Source organism: Hippopotamus amphibius, chromosome 17 (assembly GCF_030028045.1).
Source record: "Hippopotamus amphibius kiboko isolate mHipAmp2 chromosome 17, mHipAmp2.hap2, whole genome shotgun sequence".
In the NCBI taxonomy this organism is placed as follows: Eukaryota; Metazoa; Chordata; class Mammalia; order Artiodactyla; family Hippopotamidae; genus Hippopotamus; species Hippopotamus amphibius.
In genome coordinates, this window is record NC_080202.1 from 49,011,878 (window position 1) to 49,030,353 (window position 18,476).

Consider the following 18,476-nt stretch of genomic DNA (forward strand, 5'->3'; position numbering starts at 1 on the left):
CGACCAGGACTGACCATCTGTGGCTGCCCTTCCTTTAATAAGAGGACTGCAGCCCTCGAGGAGGCCACATGACATGGAGGGAGAAGCCTAGATCTGCTATTCGACCAAAACGCGGGAAACGGACAGGCCAACCTCTGAAATATACAAGTACATTGGGCCGTTGTCAAGTCAGAAGCCTGAGCCCCAAGGGACTGCCCTCCTGGTTAGATGCCTCCCTGTGGCCAGGCCAGGAAAGAGCACTGGCAGGACAGGAGCACCTCCCTTACCTGAAGGCCATGCCAGGCGTTCCCAGGACACCCCTTCAGGCTTGGAACTCGACCTCTGCTCATGTCAGAAGGTCGCTACTGGAAAGCAAGCCAGTGTGGCAGTGGACAGGCCACCGATGGGGCCACGAGGCAGGTCTAGTGATGCTCTGCCCCCCTATCCCATGGACCTCTCTTTCTCTTCACTTTCTTCTCTGTGTCTCTCCTCTTCTACCTCAAGTGCGCAAGGAGCATCTGCAGGCGCCAGTTACTGCCTGGAGGTTGGATCCCAGTGGCTCCAAGTGCTCCCGACATGGCCCCAGTCCTCGTACCACTGGTGGCCGCGGTGATCGGCTTGGAGCCATCCCCACTAGAAATGCTGGGTTCAAAACCACTAGTCATAAGAATTCGAGATCTGTCCCTACATCTTTCTGGCTTCAGTTCTCCCCTTAGACCCTAAGCTCTCAATTAAGACAACCAGCTGGGTCTTTGCCAAGATGATCTCCTCAGGAATCTCACCCTCCTTCTGACCCAGGCCTGTCCTTCCTTTCGCTCTTCCGTAGTTTTAATGGTGACATAAATTCCCCAGAGAAATACATTAAAAAAAAAAAAAAAAAGAACAGGAAGCAGGAAATGATCCTTTGTTTAACGTTTCTGTAACCTCATTTTCATGATTCCACATCTTTTTAATGAACTTTTTATTGTACATTGAACTTCAAAGCACCCAGGGTTTGATAGAGGTTACAGATGGCCACAGCATCAGCAAACAAATGCAAAGGGACATTAGCCTCCAGGACCGCAAAGCACACAAGAGAAGGCAACAAACAGTACAACTCACTGTGTGAAAACCGAGGCCCTAAAGCACTGACTCTAGAGAACGTTCTGGTAAAGCTATCCCAGAGAAGGAGTAAGGGATGCCGGGAGCAAGCTGGGAACCAGGGGGGACTTTTCTCACCACAAGGTTACGTGTAACTTGAGATTCCCTGAACTAGATCTCACCCATCGAAATTGCCAAGCAATAACCGGTACAAATAACCAGTTAAGAAGTACCCAAACGGGACTTCCCTGGTGGCGCAGTGGTTAAGAATCCGCCTGCCAATGCAGGAGACATGGGTTCAATCCCTGGTCCAGGAAGAGCCCACATGCTGCAGAGCAACTAAGCCAGTGAGCCGCAACTACTAAGCCTGCAACTGTTGAAGCCCGTGCATCTAGAGCATGTGCTCTGCAACGAGAGAAGCCACCACAGTGAGAAGCCCGTGCACCACAACGAAGAGTAGCCCCCATTCACTGCAACTAGAGAAAACCAGAGCACAGCAATGAAGACCCAACGCAGCCTTAATTAATTAATTTTTTAAAAAGTACCCAGATGGAACTGGGAAAACAAGTGCCTTCTGTCAAATTCACGCTCTTCTGGATTTGAGTCTCAGTATTTTCTTGCAGAGAATGCTCAGACTCTAAAGGTAACATTTAGCAAAAGAGAGGCGCTACGATGGGAAAGAAACCTTCCTTCCCTCTCCTTTACCTACCAGAACCGGAAAACCCATTCACTCCGGCTTCTGGCTGTGTCTCAGTATGACACCCAGTGGTGAACGCCTGTCGATGGTGGTGGTCATTCATTCACTCCCTTATTCATGCCCTGGCCTGTATCAGGTGCTGAGATGGGAACCTGGGAACGTGGCTACCAGACATGATGCCATGAGGCCCCTTTCACTGAGGAGCTTATGATCAAGTGGGACGATGAGACTCACATATTTAGAAAAACCAGTTCATAATCAGAAAGTAACCCTTGGTCAAGAGAACCAGTGGACCCAGGAAATTCTCAGCGGCTGTGATACTGACAACCCACGATCTCCCCTGACTGTGGCTTCCTGGGGCTTCCAGTGATCCCATAACAAGGAATTTGTGTCCCCATTGAGGTTGTGAGCGTTTTGAAGGCAAATCCAGAGCTTCTACACCTGTCTCTCGTGATGCTGGACACACAGTGAATCGTATTTGACTGCTGACCAAGCCCCAGGCACGACGGATGCTCCACTGAGTGATTACAAACTTGCTAAATTACTGCCAGATAAGCATGTGGACTGCTGAGGGCTGCGGGGTGGGGCAGGGGGAGGATGTGGTCGTCTGCAACTTGGGACACAGAACCCTTGTCTCTCTTGTACACCACAGTCCTCCAGTGCCCAGAAAATGCCTGGCACATAGTAGGTTCTCAGTAACTTTCGGATGCTCAAACAATGAGCTAATAAACCAACACCTGCTTCTTCCAGGAGGCAAGTCTTGAGTTATGCTTTGGATAAAGCGATAGTACAAATTTGTAGAGAGAAAAAGGTATTCTAGGTAAAGGAACCGTCCCAAGGTCAAGGCATATTTATGTATTCAAACATTTTCTGCGTGCCTGCTACGTGCCAGGTTCAAAACTAGATCCTGGAAATACAAAGATGATCAAGACACACTTTGCCTAAAAGGGACTCAGAGTCTAAAGAGATGGACATATAATCAAGAGTATCAAAAAATGTACCTTGCGTCATGACAGGAGATGGAGCCAGATGGGGAGGAACACAGAGCAGAGTTAGAGGACTCGAGGGGCCACCGTTCTCAGCCCCCTCCTTCCACCCCTTCTCCAGGACAGACCCTCCAGGCAGGGCCTTCAGGGACACAAGCCGTTTCAGAGGCCTTGCTTCTAACTCAGTTAGGCTGTGCTCTTTGCCATCAGTCTTTCCACTGCTTTGGGAGCCTGGTGGCAAAGCTGCTTCCATGATAGCTCTTGTCAACTGACCAGCTGAGGAGGTGAAGCTTGAGCTGAGTCTCGGACCAGGGTTGCTGGGGAGGGAAGGGCATTCCACGCAGAAGGGAACGCCAAGGCTCAGGAAGGAAAAGACGTGCGTGTCTGGGAAAGTCAAGGAGCTGAGCGTGGCCAGGAAATGAGGCAGGATGCGAAGGGTCTCTGTGTGCGGCTCTGGCAGGCCACTGAAGGCTTTCTAGCCTGGGGTTGGCAGGCTGGGAGATCTGCATTTCTGAGAGAGAACAGGAGGGGCCGTTTGGAGGGTGGGCTGGAGGGGGAAGAGCCCAGCGGGGTGGCTGCAGCACTGGGATAGGGTGAGGGGGCCCACAGGGAGAGCACTGGAGATGGGGGGCAGGTTTAGGTGGGCACAGAGTGAGGTACAGTGGGGAAATCGTCCCTGCTCACCAAGATGGTGCTTCCTGGTGCTGTGTGAGAGTTGGTTTAGGAAGAGGCCATCATCTGGCACAGAACCTAGAGGCAGCCTGGAGAAGATGGAGGCTGTCGCTAGCACAGTCCCGATGTGTAATTTACCAGGTAACCAGGACTGCTGCTCTAGGAGAAACCCCATCCTTCTCCTGCCCTCCCCCTGGCCTTCTGGCGAGAGGGACCCAGGGGCCACAGCTGCCTCCACACTGGCCAGGCAGTTGCCTCAGTAGCAGAGTCCAGCACCCCTTGTTTTGTTCCCCAGCCTGTCACAAAGCCCTGGGTGGGGGGGGGGGGGTGTAGAGTACCAGCCCCTCTGCACCACATCCTTGCAGCCTGGCACAATGGGCTCCCACAGAGTACACAGTATTTCTTATTGTGGCGTAAGATGCCATAACGTCAGAACAAAGAGGGAGCCCAGAGCCCTGATGGGCCCGCGGCTTCCTGCCAGGCAGAGAATACGACCGATTGTTTAAAAGCCAGTGGTGAGGCGAGTGGCCAATTAGCACCGCCTTCACCCCCACGGCCTGTAAATGTGATTCTGACCATCAGGATGGAATTCTGCTATTCAGATCAATTGCTGAAAGGAAGCAAGTCTGGTCACGCTGCCAAATTTAGAAGCCCCGAAGCAGCGAAGGTGATCTGGGCTATGGGGCCATCGCTGAGGCTGTCTTTAGGGTGAGCCTAAGCCCCACAGGTGCTGAATATCAACACTGCCCTCGGCACCTCCACACATTTTCTCTGCCTCTTTAAGGTGATGTAAGGGATTCCTAGAACATGCCCGTGACTAGGGAATTAGACATCTGTTCACAATTGCTTTGGAAAAACGATTCATTTTTCATTGTCTTCTTTCTCATAGTGGTCAAGAAATGACCCACAACCCAGACCGGAAGAAAATGAAAGTAGGTTTGGGGATCAGTCCTGCCACGTTGAGGGTGTTTGCTAATGTACTCGCTTTCTGTGGCCGTGTTGAACCTAATCGTGCGGAAGGAGGCAACGACCACCACCCAGAGGCAAAAATAACCCCGCAAAGCTTGGGAAACTAGCTGCAGCAACTGGGAAGGCATGTCCAAGTACGCTGGATGCAGAGGAGATAGGAATTTTAATTCATCCTGAAAGCAAGGGGAAAGGCCAACAAAAAGAGGGCAGTCTCCTCAGGCGTTGGATAACTTGCTGCAGGTTTTCTCCTTTTCCTCTGCTGGGATTCTCCAGCATCCAGCACTTGGGGAGCCTCCCGAGTTTTCTTCTAAACCCCGAAAGGGCGCTGTTTAGCCATTACCTAAGGGGGCCACAGTTATTCACAAGCCTGTATTGGATTTACTGGGTTTTCTCACTATTTGGCCCAATCAAGTGGGTCTGCTGGATTCAGAAGTTGAGCAAGGAAAACAGGTGTTGGAAAAGGTCAAAGAGGGCAGGACAGCTGTCTTCAAGCAGGCTCAGTATCCCATAGAAAACCCAACTGAAGCCAACGTGCTCAATTAAAGCAGGCAGGTTGGCGGTCAGGCTCGGGAAGAACTTCTTCATCAGCTGGGAGAATAAATATTACAGTGAACTGGTGGAGGGCTGACAATGCCATCCTCAGAGGCTGTTCTGGGGAGACATTTCACAACGGCCTGCCTTAAGAGGTTTAGAACAGCGATTTCCACGCTGGCTTTGCCATCAGATTCACCTGGGGAACTTACCAAAAATACAGATTCCTGGGCCCCTCCCAGAGATTCCGTTTCAGGCGATGGGGTGGGTCCCTGGCGATCCTGATGCCGCGGGTCACGGTGATGCTTTGGGGAACCCCCCAACAGACCGGCCTGCAGAAGCTGAACCAGCTCGGAGCTCCGCAGGGTGGGGCCCAGATGACGACCCTAGAGCACCCAACCTGTTACGCAGGGCACGCAGTCCCAAGAACCCGGGCTGAGCGTTTTCAGAGCGGGGAGGGCCCCCCTGTCCGTTCACAGAAGGACCCCGCACGGTCCCGGGCGCGGCCGCGGGGGGCCAGCCGAGCCGGGTGGGGGCCCAGCCCCCCGCGCGCCCTCGCAAGGCCCTGGGGCCACTCGGGGCGGCCGGCCCCACCCCCGGCGCCGTCGCCTGGGCCGACCCCGAGCGGCTGCTCCCCCTCGGGCAGCCGGGGAGGGAGAGCGGGCAGGGGGCGGTGAGGTCCAGGAAGGACCTTTGTGTGCGGGCGCACGCAGCCCCGCTGCGCCCGGCCTTCGGCGAGAGCTCCTGCCCCGGAGAGGGCCCCCGCGCCTCGGCCGGGACGCCTCGCTGGCCCGAGGCCCCGGACGGGGTCCCGGCGCCGCGCCCGGCTGCGCCCCTCCCCAGCCCCCGCCCCGGAGGCGCCCGCGCTCTTCCCGCTTCGGGGAAACCTGCTGCGGCCGGGCGCGCCCGGGTGGGTCTGGCTGGGCAGGGGCGACCCCTAGTGCCCAGCGGGGGCCGCTGCCGCCCTGCTGCCCGCGGAGGCCCCAGCAGGATGGAGAACCTCCCACCCCCACCCCCGCCTGGGGATGGGGAAGGGGCACCCCGGCTCCACGCCTGGGCCCCAGGGAAGGGTGACGTCTCTAGAGGGCAGGAGAAGAGCACCCCTGGGATGGTGCTTAAAAAGGAGTCTCCACCAAGGGGACCCTGCCTTCCCATGTTGCTCCGAGGCAGATGGTCCCCTGATGTCACTTACATCCCTCTTCAAGAAGCTGGGACAGCTCTAGGACCCACCCCCTCCCCCATCCCAGTCCCAATGTGGGGGCCGCCAATTCTCCCCTGGAAACAGGTCTAGGCCCTCTCTACCTGCCCCCAGCCCTGCACACACCCCAGACGCTGGCAGGGGCAGCCCTGCACAGAGGGACTGTCCTGGCACGCTGGTCAGACGCCGCCGTTGCCTGGCTTCCCGCCAGAGCCATGATCAACACAAGAGCCAGGGCGGCCAGGGGCAGATCTGCATGCCTCCCGCCCTCTCCCGGGGCCACACTTCTTTGGTCCCCGGCAGCCTGGCATGACTCACCTGGTTGGCAGCGCTTTGTTAAGACGGGTTGCCAGAGCTGAGTCACAGCTGTGACCTGCTGCCCTAGCTCAGTGCAGGTAAACAGGGAGGGAAAAAGGCAAAACATCAGAGCACACCAGGTGGCACAAAGAGATGCCAGCCTCTTTGTAGCTCTGTGATGCCCATGCCAACCCTCTCGCTGGGCACCCCATCCCCTGAACCGGGGAACTGAGGCCACACACAAAATACCACAAGCAGCACAGAGGTGAGGGCAGCTGGGGAGACTCCCTGGGCAGCTGCACCCAGGTCTCACACCCTGTCACACAGCTCCCCCTGACAACTGCTTCCCAGCTGGCACAAATAACTGTCACCACAGCCAAGTCCAAGTCCAGGGAGGAGAGCAATGCCTTCGGCGGCCATCAGTACAGGTGTGGGCAGGAGAGGCATGAGGGCCTTCAAGCCAAAGGCTGGGCCAGAGCACCTCCCCCCCATATGCACAAGTCAAGGCAACTAGATTCGGGGGAAAGAACAGGAGGGGTGAAAAATAGGGGCAGCTGATGCAGCTGGGGCTTCCTTGTGGTGGAGATAGGGATGGAGGGATACGGATTATTCCTGCTCCCCTGCCCTTCTTCACCCGTCAGAAACCGCTTCCAAATCACCCGGGAGTGCTCACTCAAGCCAATGGGAAAAGAAGTATGTTGAGAACAAGAGTTTTCCCCAAGAATAAAGAAAAACCCGCACCCCACCCCACCTCCTCCACTCTGACCCCGCTGCCAGCTCACTGCCTCCTCGCCCTCCCGCCCATCACATGATCCTCTGTGTCCAGCCAATTTGATCTCTGAAAGACTGTGGGGTCTCTGTTCTCCTCCACACTGTGCGAGGCACTGTAGCGTGTGGGAGTGTGTGTGTGTGTGTGTGTGTGTGGTCCCTGGGGCTGGCGGGAGGAAGGGCAGAGATGCCACACCCCTCCAAGACAGATCCCAGAGTCCGCTGTGGCTCCACAGCCTGAGAGATCCTGTTGCTTTCCAGGTTCCGAGTTGGGAGACGGGGGTGAAAGCGGCATTTGTGAAAGTAACAGCCGAGTCGTCTAGCAAGGGAGCTGGCCGCGCAGCTGGGTGGAAACCTCTCCTACCAGCCACCCTTCCTATGTCCCTACGAGCCTCCCTTCCTCCTCGTCTTTAGTGAAACTGAAACCAATGTGTTTGCAGCTATCTTTTTCACCTTCTGCCACTCTCTTCTTGGGGCCTGGCTTGAGCATCTATGGACAGCAACAGCGACCAGCCCAGTCCCAGACAGCACAGGCCAAGCGACCTGAGCTTGCTGAACCCCCACAGGCTGCCCTGCTGCTGCCCCTCAGCCCAGAAGCCCAAGGGGACCCAGCATCCCTGGTGGGCCCGCAGCCTGGGATCCCTCTGCTGAGGGCGCCTGTTCAGGCCTCACTCCACCCTGAGTGGACCCAGTAAACTGACTTTTGTTCACCCAGCTTCGTTTTGTATTCATTCCAGTCTCCTTGGACAAAGGCTCAGGGCCTCCACTTCCACTTCTCCTTGCTCCCCACCATCACTGCCACTAGGGATGACACGTCCTGGGCCCCCACGGGCAGGGACAAGCTGGCTGACCGGCCGCCTCTGTAGGTACCCACTTAAGATGGTTTGGTACATGGACTCCACACTTCTCTCCTAATTATGGGCCCAAAGCCCAGATGAAGAGTTAGGATGAAAAAAGGGCAGAGAATTTAGTAAGTGTGTATGTGTGTGAGACAGAGAGACAGACAAAGGTCAAAAAACAATAAAAGATGGAGGGAATGAACTGCTGATACCTGCAAAAACGTTACACGAAGTGAAAGACGCCAGACATGAAAGACCACATATTGTATGACTATTGAAATGCAATTTCTAGAAAAGGTACAACTATAGAGACAGAGCAGTGGTTGCCGGGGGTTGGGGAGAGGTGCAGAGACTGACTGCATACAGGCTTGAGGGGACTTCGTGGGGGTGATGCTGGGGTTCTAAAAGCTGCTCCGTGGTTATATTCACACAACTGGATGCATTTAGTTCATTGAACTGTGCGCTTCACATGGGCGAACTCTATGGTATAATTGTAAAATACGCCTCAATAGATTTTCTAAAAAATGGAAGAAGGGAAAGAGAAAGGGTGAGGGGGGGGGGGGAAGGTGAAAGGAAGAGGAAGAGGTGCTTCTCATCCCACCTTCAAGACCCGCCCTCCTCAGACCAGGAGTGACCATTGAAGATGTTGCTGCCAAGGGGATCCCTCAAATAAATGATGATGCCAATAAGGTTTAGGAAAGCTAGGCTTGAATTCCATTAAAACCTTGTCCCACTCCTCTGATCTGCCCCATAGTTAGACAAAGAGACTCAAGGACCACAAACAAGTAGAATGCACCAGGCAGTCTAGATCCAAGAGCCAAGAACCAAAGGGACATCACTGACTGTGAATAGAGCCTAAAAGAGGCACTCAAGTTGAAAGTATCTCCATGACGTACACAAAATTCCTAAAGCCTCAAGTTCCTCCGTTCACAAATGGAGCCCCAAGCCCTGATCATTCTATGAGAAAATGGGTCTTATATTTTTAACTGAGCTTTAAGTTTGACTGAAGATAAAAGATTTGTTCAGGAGCCAATACTGAGAAACATCTAAGAAGGGACAATGCATTTTTTAAAATAAGGTTTATAGAAAGCTTGATGGAATTTAAGGCGGTCCGGTAAACATTCTGACGGGGCAAACGTGCAGTAAGATGTGGTGGTGTTAGGGTTAGGGTTAGGGCAGTGTCTGCGGCAGCTACCCTGAGACGGTTACGGGTTTACATCAGCCAATGTTGGGTTTTGGGAAACTATTTGAAGGATTTACGCACGGCAAGCAGGAGCGCCTCCTGTGAGGCCTGGGTGGGGAGAGATGCAACAGAACAGACATCTACCTGCACCATCAATTCCACATCACTGCAGCCCAGGGGTCTGCCAGTGGGGCTTCTCATGGCCCGAGGTGCCAAAAGAACCATGTCTCATGTACTAAAAGACAATGATGAAAAGGGCTCTCTCCCCCCTCTATAACTGGCTAAATATTGCCAGAACCTATTAGAGGCTGAGTCACACTGGATAGGACCCTGGATCTTTCTAAGCCTTTGGCTCTTAGCTTTTACCAACCATCAGCTATGTGCTATGTTGTGAGGACACAGGAAAAATGCACGATGCCCACCTTCTTGGAGCTCAGACTTCTTGGGGCAGCAGGGCATATATAGAAAAAGTCAAATTGAGGTAACAGGAGCCTACGTGTGCCACTTACAGAGCACTTCCTGGGAGCTGGGCCCGGGGAGAAGCATTTTACACTTATCTTTAATCCACACAATAAGCCTATGAGGCAGATATTAGTAACCCCATTACACGGGAGGAAACGCGTATTAGGGTTCTCCAGAGAAACAGAGCTAATAGGATATTTAGAGATACATATAAAGAGCTTTATTATGAGGGAATGGCTCACATGATCACAGAGTCTGAGAAGTCCCACAACCTGCCACCTGCAAGCTGAGGGCCCAGGGAGGCCGGTGATGTGGTTCTAGTTCAAACCTGGGCCTGAGAACCGGGGGAGCCAAGCGTATGAAACCCGGTCTGCGTCCAAAGGCCCGAGAACCAGAAGTGCTGAGGGCAGGAGAAGATGGATCTCCTAGCTCAGCAGAGAGAAAATCGGCCCTTTCTCTCCCTTTCTGTTCTATTCAGGCCCTCAAAGCCCACCCTCACTGGGGAGGGCCATCTTCTTTACTTGGTTTATTGTTCAAACGCTAATCTCTTCCCGAAACACCCCCACAGACCCACCCAGAAATAATGATGCACCAGCTATCTGGGCATCCCTTAGCCTAGTCGGGTTGACACAGAAATTTAACCATCACAGAACCTAACCTCAGGGAAGTTACGTGATGCCCCCAAGTTTACAGGGTGACGTCAGTCTTCTGGCCAAGACCATGCTCCTGGCCTGCCCAAGAGAGGGGGAAAAATCCCTGACCAGCCCTGGAAGTCAAGGGAATAGGGGGTCCCCAGAGCCACAGGGTGCAGCAAAGGGCCTTGAAAGATGGTAGAGCCCAGGCAAGCAGATGCGGGTGGGGGTGGGGGGAGGGAAACAGCCCACACAGACGGAGGGTGTGCTGGGAGCAACCAGCTAGAATGGGGTTGCAGGGTAGGGGAGCTGGGGAGCCCCCAGGCCAGGGCAGGGAGCTGAGCGTCCACACATAGGCAGCAGGGAGCCACCGAAAGCCACCAACCCAGGCAGGTAAGATGAAGGGAGTGTGGGGCCTAGAAGAGCTGGCAGGAGGAGAGAGGAGAGTCCGCTGTAGCTGCAATGCCTTGGGGTGAGTTGACTCCCGCTGGGGAGGTGAGCTTTAAAATATCCTTAATAATGTAAATGTCTAGTATATGAACCAAGCCTCCACTTCACTTCTACGCATACTAAGCAATTCTCTTTTCTTACTTTTTTGGCCACACCATGCTGCATGCAGAATCTTAGTTCCCAGACCAGGGCTCGAAAACTTGCCCCCTGCAGTGGAAGCGCAGAGTCTTAAACACTGGACCACCAAGGAAGTCCCCATTCTATGCAATTCTATGCATTGTATTCCAGGGTCCGAACCCAGCCCAGGAAGGAGGGAAGAGGTCACGCAGCCCTTATACTCAACATAGGCTTCTGAAACTCAGCAGAGATGGTAGGTTGAGACAAAGTTCTTGAGCCTCAGAGCCTGACTGTAAGATCATGGAGGGGTTGCCCGCCCCCCAACCTTTTCAGAGAGCAGGGAGGGTGGAGGAGGGGCATGGCAGGCCCTTCCCCTCTCCGTGCCTCTGTTTCCTCATCTGTAAACAGGGACAGTAGCACCCAGCTGATGATGTGTCAAGAGGATAAAATGAGTTAATTCACGGTAAGAATTCGTTAGAACAGGACTAAACACTCAATAAATATCTTGAATATTATCATCATCATGGAGCAATGGCATGTCTGAGGCAACGTCCTGAATTCCTCTGCAGCCCCAGAGTTGGGAAGGACACCATCCAAAAGTTTCTCAAGTCCCAGAGAGAGATACAGATGGGTCTCCCTGCAGAAGCCAGCAGGGCCATGCAGTGACCAAGGGCCAGATCCCCGGACACCCCACAAGACCTCAGAACTTAGAGGTGCCGGGCAGGAAAGAATAAAAGAAAGCCAACGGGGCTAGAAAACCCGAGCTGACCAGGATTTCCCTGAAATGGCTAAAACCACAGTCCTGCCGTCAGCCAATATCAGAAGCTAGTCAATTTTTTGCACTGACTGGCAGCAACGAATCCATTTCAAGGGGGAAGTGCCTGCTTGGTGCTTTGCCCCTTTCCTTTCTCCAGGGCTGGCCTCCTGCCTGCTTTTCAAGGATTGAGATCTGCAGCTCCAGCGGGGTCAATTCTGGGGGAAGTCAAGGCTGAAGTCAGCCTTCCCTGGGACTCCCTGGCAGCCCTGATCCCTGAGATCAAGGCCTGAACATCTGGGCACTTTCATCTCATGCTGGTCCCGCTCAAGGCCCCTGCATGTTCTCTCCATCTCCTTTCCCTTTCTTCCCCCTTCCTGCCTGCCTTTCTTGGGGTCCTGCCTCCAGATGCAATTCTTTACCTTGTCCCTGCAACAGACTCCAGCCCTAGTGCTCGAGGCATCTTGGCAGGGCCCGGCCAGACCCATTCCAGGAGAGCCATGTGGTGTGACTGGCCAGCTCCTCCCCCCTGCTGCCTCGCAGCTCTGCCCGCTGGGCCAGGCCAGCTCTGCCAGGATACCTGGGAGGAAGCCATCTCTGGCTTGACAAGGAGAGGTTGTGAGAAGGCCTGACACCACTCTCTAGAGAGCGGCCCATCCGCCCATTCATTCATGGGTTCAGTGAGCTGTCACAGCATCCAGGTGGCCAGAGCTGAGCCGGTCTAGCCCCGCAAGTGCAGGTTGGGCTCAGTGCCCAAGATACAGTGCCCTTTGCCCAGGCCCCAGGGCTGGGTCTCAGGGCATCCAAGATGGAATGCAGAGGAGGCACTTAAGGCTTATTGCATCAAAATGAGCAGAAAGAAAGGCGTTTCTGCCACGTACTCTACTAGAAACAGCACTGGCCTGGAGCCAGAGGCAGATGGCCCTGGGCCCAGAGCCTCCCTCCTGCCCCACAGACAGAGAGCTGCCCGGAGTCTCCCACCCTCCTCTGGGCAGGCAGGAGCCCCCAAGCAGAACAAGGTCTATGGGGAGCCCCCAGGTGCGTGCGAAACTGTCTGAAATGCTTTTGGGTGGGGTTCAGGGCTCTGATGAGGACTAAAGCCATCCAAGGAAAGGAGAGGAGAGGGGACAGGTATTTCTGGAGTGATTTAAACCTCATGCACCAGCCACTGGCCCCAGGCAGCCCTGGGCATTTGGGTCCTCCCACTCTCGCTGCTCCTCCCACCCTCCCACCCCCCAACCAGGGGGCCCTGTAACCCTGCCTTCACCCCTAGGCTCTTCTTCTCTCTCAGGGCAAGCGTCAGCTGCCAGCTTCCTGGGGGGCTTCCGCCCAGCGTGGCTCCCTGCAGCCTGGTCAGGCGATCTTCGAGTCGTGGCTAATGGCAGGACACAACTCACCAAGGGAGCTGTTCCCCAATTTGGAGAGCTAATCATTTCAGGGTGAAGTGGATTAGTCATTAAGGACTCAGGGACTCCCCTGGCGGTCCAGTGGTTAAGACTTCACCTTCCAGTGCAGGGGGTGCAGGTTCGATCCCTGGTTGGGGAGATGGGATCTTACATGCCTGGAGGCCAAAAAGCCAAAACATAAAACAGAAGCAGTACTGTAACAAATTCAATGAAGACTTTAAAAATGGTCCACATCAAAAAAACCCCCCAAAAAACATTAAAAAAAAAATCATTAAGGACCCACCACAGGATGGGGGCTCCCCCCGGAAGTGACCAGGCCCTCCACACGTCCTGCCGCTACTGCAGAGACAGGGGAGCTGGAGGAGGGCCTCGGGTTTGGCCTCAGCCTTGGACTCAGAAAAGGAGCTCACGAGCCATTCCCCAGGGCTCCCCGACTCAGTAATGGCACCCCGTTTACCCTTCTGTCCAGGCCAAAAGCTTTGGACTTCTCCATGTGTATCTTTTTATATCATTTGAGATTAGGCTTTGAACTATGTGACAGGACTGCTAATTCAGAAAATTAGAAACTTGTGTTTTAAAATCACGAACAAGGCACAACACACACGTACGCATGCGCACAGCATCTCCCCAGTTGCCGCAGCCCTGAACCAAAGCCCCATCTGAAAAGGTCAGACTAGCCGTTTCTACTGACGTCCTGCTATACTTCACAGCCACACTCTTTCTACCACCACCTGGAAGGCCTCGGGCGGTCAGGCCGCTCACGCTCCCCTCCCCCACGCCCCAGCCAGCCTGGCCTCCCGCTGGTCCTCTGAAGCACCAGGGACCCCACGGCAGCCCCCCGGCTGTTCCCCTGACCAGGAGCCGGCCTGGATGTGCGCACCGCCCCCGCCCCCACCTCCTTTAGGTTCCAGTCTTACTGCCTCTGGGGAGACCCTCCCCAACCACTCAGTTCAAACTGCCCCCCACCCACCCACCGCGGCCTGGTTCAGGCCTCCCGACGGCACCTAGCGCGACCTGGCAAAGCTGACCAACCTTGGCCGGCGGGGCCGTCTCTGTTCCGGGCTCTGCCTCCAGCTCAAACATCCTGAATGAGCAGTTGAGTGAAGGTGGGTGGGAGGGAGGTCATGGGATCCATTCCCCTGCCTCCAGGCGGTTTCAGAGCCCACGCCCCCGGGGACAAACGTGCACTCACTTTCTCGCAGCTCAAATGCAGGTCTGACGGCTGCCTTGGAAGGATGGTGGTGTAGGGCCCCCACTCAGGGCTGGCCTGGGCACCTCGCATGCCCCCTGGGAGCCGCAGCCCAGCAACCGCAGGAACAGCTGACGTTTACGGGGCAATTACGGCACAAGCTCAAAGGCGCTGTGCTGGCTGCTTTGCACAGGTGATCTCGTTTCATCCTCAAACATCATTAAAGACCCTCCAGGAGATGCGTCCTGTTCTCCCATTTTACACACTGCAAGGCGAGCCACGTCGCCCAAGCTCACACCGCTGTCTGGTAGTTCCTGAGCTCTCACCCTCACACCCCCCCCCAGGGAAAGAGAGAAGGGTGCGGTCCGGGCACCCTGAGATAGAGGCAAAATGGATGCGAGCCCTCAAAAGTGACATTTATCTCTGAAGCGAAATGAAGGACGAGGCTTTACAACAGGACAGAGCAGGAACCCTTCTCTCTCAAGCCTCTTAAAGGTGTTTTATTTGTTTGCTTTTCTTTTTTCTTTTTTTTAACAATAATGGCACATTAAAAAAAATTAAGAACTACAAAAAAGGACCACGTCTTCGAGTCCGTGCTCACATCGTCCTGGGCCGCAGCACCAGGACTGGTGATTCCGGCTGGGATTCCGGCCTCTTGGAAAGGCGCTGCGTGGGTTGGCTCCCCCCACGGGGTCGCTCCGGGGGCTCAGGTGCTGTTCCTCTGGGCCCCACTAGAGGGTGTCCTGGGCTCCCGCTTCTGAGGACCCAGGACCCTGGCCAACCCCCTCCTCTCTCTCCAAACTAGAGCCAGGAGCTGGAAACATTAGGGAACTTATTTTGGTCCCCACAGGGGACTCTTTAGGGACAGAGCCCTCCCCCGACCGGCAGGAGACGACACCCCCAGCCCAGCCCGGTCACCGCCGGGATGGCAGGGTGTCTCTCCCCCATCGTGTCTCCAGCCCATCTGACACCACAGTGATGCTCTGGTTCCCCCTCCTGCCGTGCCCCACGGCCACCCCAGCAGGCACCAGAGTGACTCACGCTTGGCCCCGTCAGCTGACCCCCACCAAGAGCAAGAGGGCTCCGCAAACCCCAGGGCCTGGCTCAGAAGGAAGGGCCGGGTGAGAAGTGGGGCGGGCAGGGAAAAGGGGCAGGGTGAAGGGCTCAGAGCTGAGGCTGCCAGGGCAGGAGAGAAGCGCCAGAGGCCGGCTGAGGGCTCAGGGGAGGCCCCTCAGGCCCTGCAGCGAGGAGGGGGTCCTGGGGCATGGGGTGCAGGCCTGGGCAGGGGGGCCTGGGAAGAAAGAGGCAGAAAGAGGCTCCCGTCCTGCCTCTGGCTACTGTGGGGGCACAGGCCCGGATGACAAGACCTTACGCCCCCCAGAAGGGAAATACCACACTGCACTCAGCCAGGTCTCGGCCCAGCCCTCGTGGGAGGGAGGGACCCCCCCAGCCCAGGCCCGGCCAGCCCCAGCTTCCCACCGCGGCTCCCAAGGGCCCCCTCCATAGGCCGACTGGACTGTAGCTGGTGGGGGCCCCAGCCCCGCCCACGCCCTTGGCTCTATTCCTGCTGCTCATTCATCTCCATGTCGGACACCAGGATGTTCTTCTCAGTGGCCTCGCCGGGGCTGGAGGAGCTGCGGCTGTAGCGGGCGCCCTCGAAGGCCCCGCGCTCCACGCTCTGTCGCCGCCGGTAGAGGATCAGGGCCGCGGTCAGCAGGGCCAGGAGAAGCAGCACCGCCATCAGTACCACCACCAGGGCCGCGGGGTTCCCCGGGAGGGCTGCTGCAGCAAGAAGGACCCTCGGTCAGAAGCTCCCCTCCAGCCACCCACTGCCCAGAATGACGTGGGGGGAAAAGGAGGCGAGGGCTAGGCTCGGCCCTGCCTGAGACTCACCGGATGGGGAGAAGCCGCTCTCCTCAGCTGCAGGGGAGGAGGGACCCAGTTAATAACAGTAGTCGTAATAATATAATAATAATAAGCAAACATGGAAGAACATTTTCTGCAGGGCCAGACACTTCCTTTGCTCAGTGAACCCTCTTGGAGGTACTCTTATTGCCCCTATTTTACATATGAGTAAATCGAGGCCACAGAGTTTGAGTGACTCACCCAAGGTCACAGAGTTGGCAGATGGTTTGGCCTGGGCTTGAACCCCATCCCTGCCCTTCACACCACGAAAGGACACGCTGGCTGTTTCGTTTGGAAATTTGCAGGAAGGTCCAGTCTTTTGTACAGACGGACCGATCCCAGGGGAGGGTCCCGGTGGCCCCAGGCCCACCTGTTTATTCCCTCCCATCCATTGTGTCGCCTCCAGAACGAGACGCGCCCGGGCCCCACGCAGCACCAGATGCCTGGGGGTGGCAGGAGGCCAGGGGTGTGCCCGCCGGGCGCGCACCTCGAGGCAGCTTGCAGACGACGCCCATGGTGATGTTGGTGCAGGCGCCCGGGCGCCACAGCCCGCTGCTGCTCTGAATCCAGTAGCAGCTGTTGTGGCTCAGCATGCTGGGGCCCAGGCCCGGGGGCCCCCAGTTGGAGTAGTTCACAGCCGTGTTGTCCTGCCAGACCAGGGTGCCTCCTGTGGGAAAGACGGCGCTGAGGGGCTGTGGGGGGGGTGGGGGGGCACGAACTGGAGCAAGAACAGGTGGGAGAGAGGCTGCCAACTCCCACAGGTCCCCACCTCCGCCAAACCCCGGTGGAGGGCCTCCCCTCTGCAGCCTGAGGCCCCCCCCCCGCCGATCCTACACACAGGGACCCACCTTTGGGGTTGAAGTTCATGCCCAGCCAGGCGCCCCGACTCTGGCCCTCAGAGCTCTGCAGATGCTCCCAGACAAACACGTTCTCCATCTCATCCAGGATGGACAGGACCGCCCCACCCACTGGACACAAAGGAGGTCCCCGTCAGGGCAGACGAGTCTCCCCGGGGTAGCAGAGTCCCCCGGAGAGGCCCCAGCCCTCGCCCCCGGCAGCCTGAGTAGAGGGTGGCGTGGACCCGTGCGTGGAGGGAAGGGGGCTATACTGACACACGTTATGCCACAGGGGGTCTGCACGTGTTGCCACGCGAGGAGGCATGTGTGTGTGAGCGCTGCCGACAGGCAGGCTGGGGACGGCACTCATGGGGTCTTTGAGCATCCGAGAGAGGGGTGGCCCCCTGGGAGGCCCAGGTGTGGGCTCCGCCCACCTCTCTGGCAGCGCTGCAGCGCCTCCTTGTGGCCCAGAAGCAGCTCCATGTGGAAGGAGTAGCAGTGCTCCCGGAAGGGAATCCACGCGGAGTCCACCAGCCCCTGCGGACAGCTGCCGTGGTAGCTTATTCTTCGGGGAGGAGGGGGCCCTAGGGGGGTGCAGGATGGAGAAAGTGGCCCAGGGTGCTCCCAGGGTCAGCCCACCCCGGCCCACCCCTGGGCCCCAGCGGGTGGGAACTCACCACCGTTAACTCCACACACAGCCCCCTGCAACTTGGTGTCACAGCTGGTGGTGCGCCAGGCCCCATCGGTGTCCACGTAGGCACAGCCCCCCGGGTACTGGGGCTCCCCGTCCCGCCAGCTCATGTAGCTCAGCGGCTCCTCCGAGACCCAGGAGTACCGCCGGGAGCCCTGGGCACAGGGGGCCGTCAGGGTGGGAGGAAGGGGACCAGCCGGGACACAGAGGCTCCAGGTAAGGCAAGGGGGTTAGGAGGAGGCGGGGAGGGAAATCAGCCTGCTGCCCACCTCCTCACTGGCCAGCCCGATCCACAGTGGCGTTCGCAGCCCTCGGGCGGCCTGCGTGAGGAAGGCCTGGGTGTAGGGGTCGGGCACGTGCGCCAGGCTGGCGTTGCGGCTCTCACACAGCAGGAGGGCGTCATGCCAGCGCAGCGGCTTCTGCAGCAGCCGGAAGGTGCCGTTGAGGTAGGAGAGCTCAGTGCCCGGGACAGGGGGTGACGCTGCTGGGGATGGGCTCAGGGAGGGGTCTACAGGGAAGGGGGCAGGGCTCAGGCTGGGCTCTGCCCCCCTCACCCCATCCCCAGGTAATGAGGCCGGAGGAGTGCCAGACAGCAGGCAGAGACCTGATGTGCTCCTCCGGGCACAGTGCCCCACACCGTGTCAGCCACGGCTGCTACTAATACATTCTTACTAATAAAGGCACGCGCAACCTAGAGCTTGACCGAGGGCAGAGGGACCCCTGCACGGAGCTGCAGGAGCCTCAGACACAGAACCTCAGGGCCCCTGACACCACACATGCCCAGTGTCTAGCTCTCCCGGGTCAACCCTCCAAACCCCAAACCCTTCCCCCTGAG

The 18,476-nt window shown here is 56.8% G+C and overlaps 2 protein-coding genes across 4 annotated transcripts in view; one reads left to right on the forward strand and one right to left on the reverse strand.

Annotated features, from left to right (window-relative positions):
• Positions 1-7,500, forward strand: part of MARCHF10 (membrane associated ring-CH-type finger 10) — a 96,170-nt gene extending 88,670 nt beyond the window's left edge. The window contains exons 11-12 of the mRNA XM_057713851.1: positions 4,304-4,346; positions 7,439-7,500. Coding sequence (XP_057569834.1) covers positions 4,304-4,346; positions 7,439-7,500 — 105 coding nt within the window. The remainder of the gene's footprint in view (positions 1-4,303; positions 4,347-7,438) is intronic.
• Positions 7,501-14,668: 7,168 nt separating this feature from the next.
• The window catches only part of MRC2 (mannose receptor C type 2), a 53,816-nt gene continuing 50,008 nt past the window's right edge, over positions 14,669-18,476 (reverse strand). Inside the window, exons 24-30 of one of the 3 annotated variants that reach the window (XM_057716820.1) lie at positions 17,911-18,149; positions 17,628-17,796; positions 17,385-17,534; positions 16,963-17,082; positions 16,602-16,781; positions 16,103-16,129; positions 14,669-15,988 (exon numbers count right to left, since the gene is read on the reverse strand). In XM_057716820.1, coding sequence (XP_057572803.1) covers positions 15,768-15,988; positions 16,103-16,129; positions 16,602-16,781; positions 16,963-17,082; positions 17,385-17,534; positions 17,628-17,796; positions 17,911-18,149 — 1,106 coding nt within the window. In that variant the 3' untranslated portion in view covers positions 14,669-15,767. Of the gene's footprint in view, positions 15,992-16,102; positions 16,130-16,601; positions 16,782-16,962; positions 17,083-17,384; positions 17,535-17,627; positions 17,797-17,910; positions 18,150-18,476 lie in introns of those variants that run through there. The other 2 variants (XM_057716818.1, XR_009050071.1) reach the window with 2 other exon arrangements.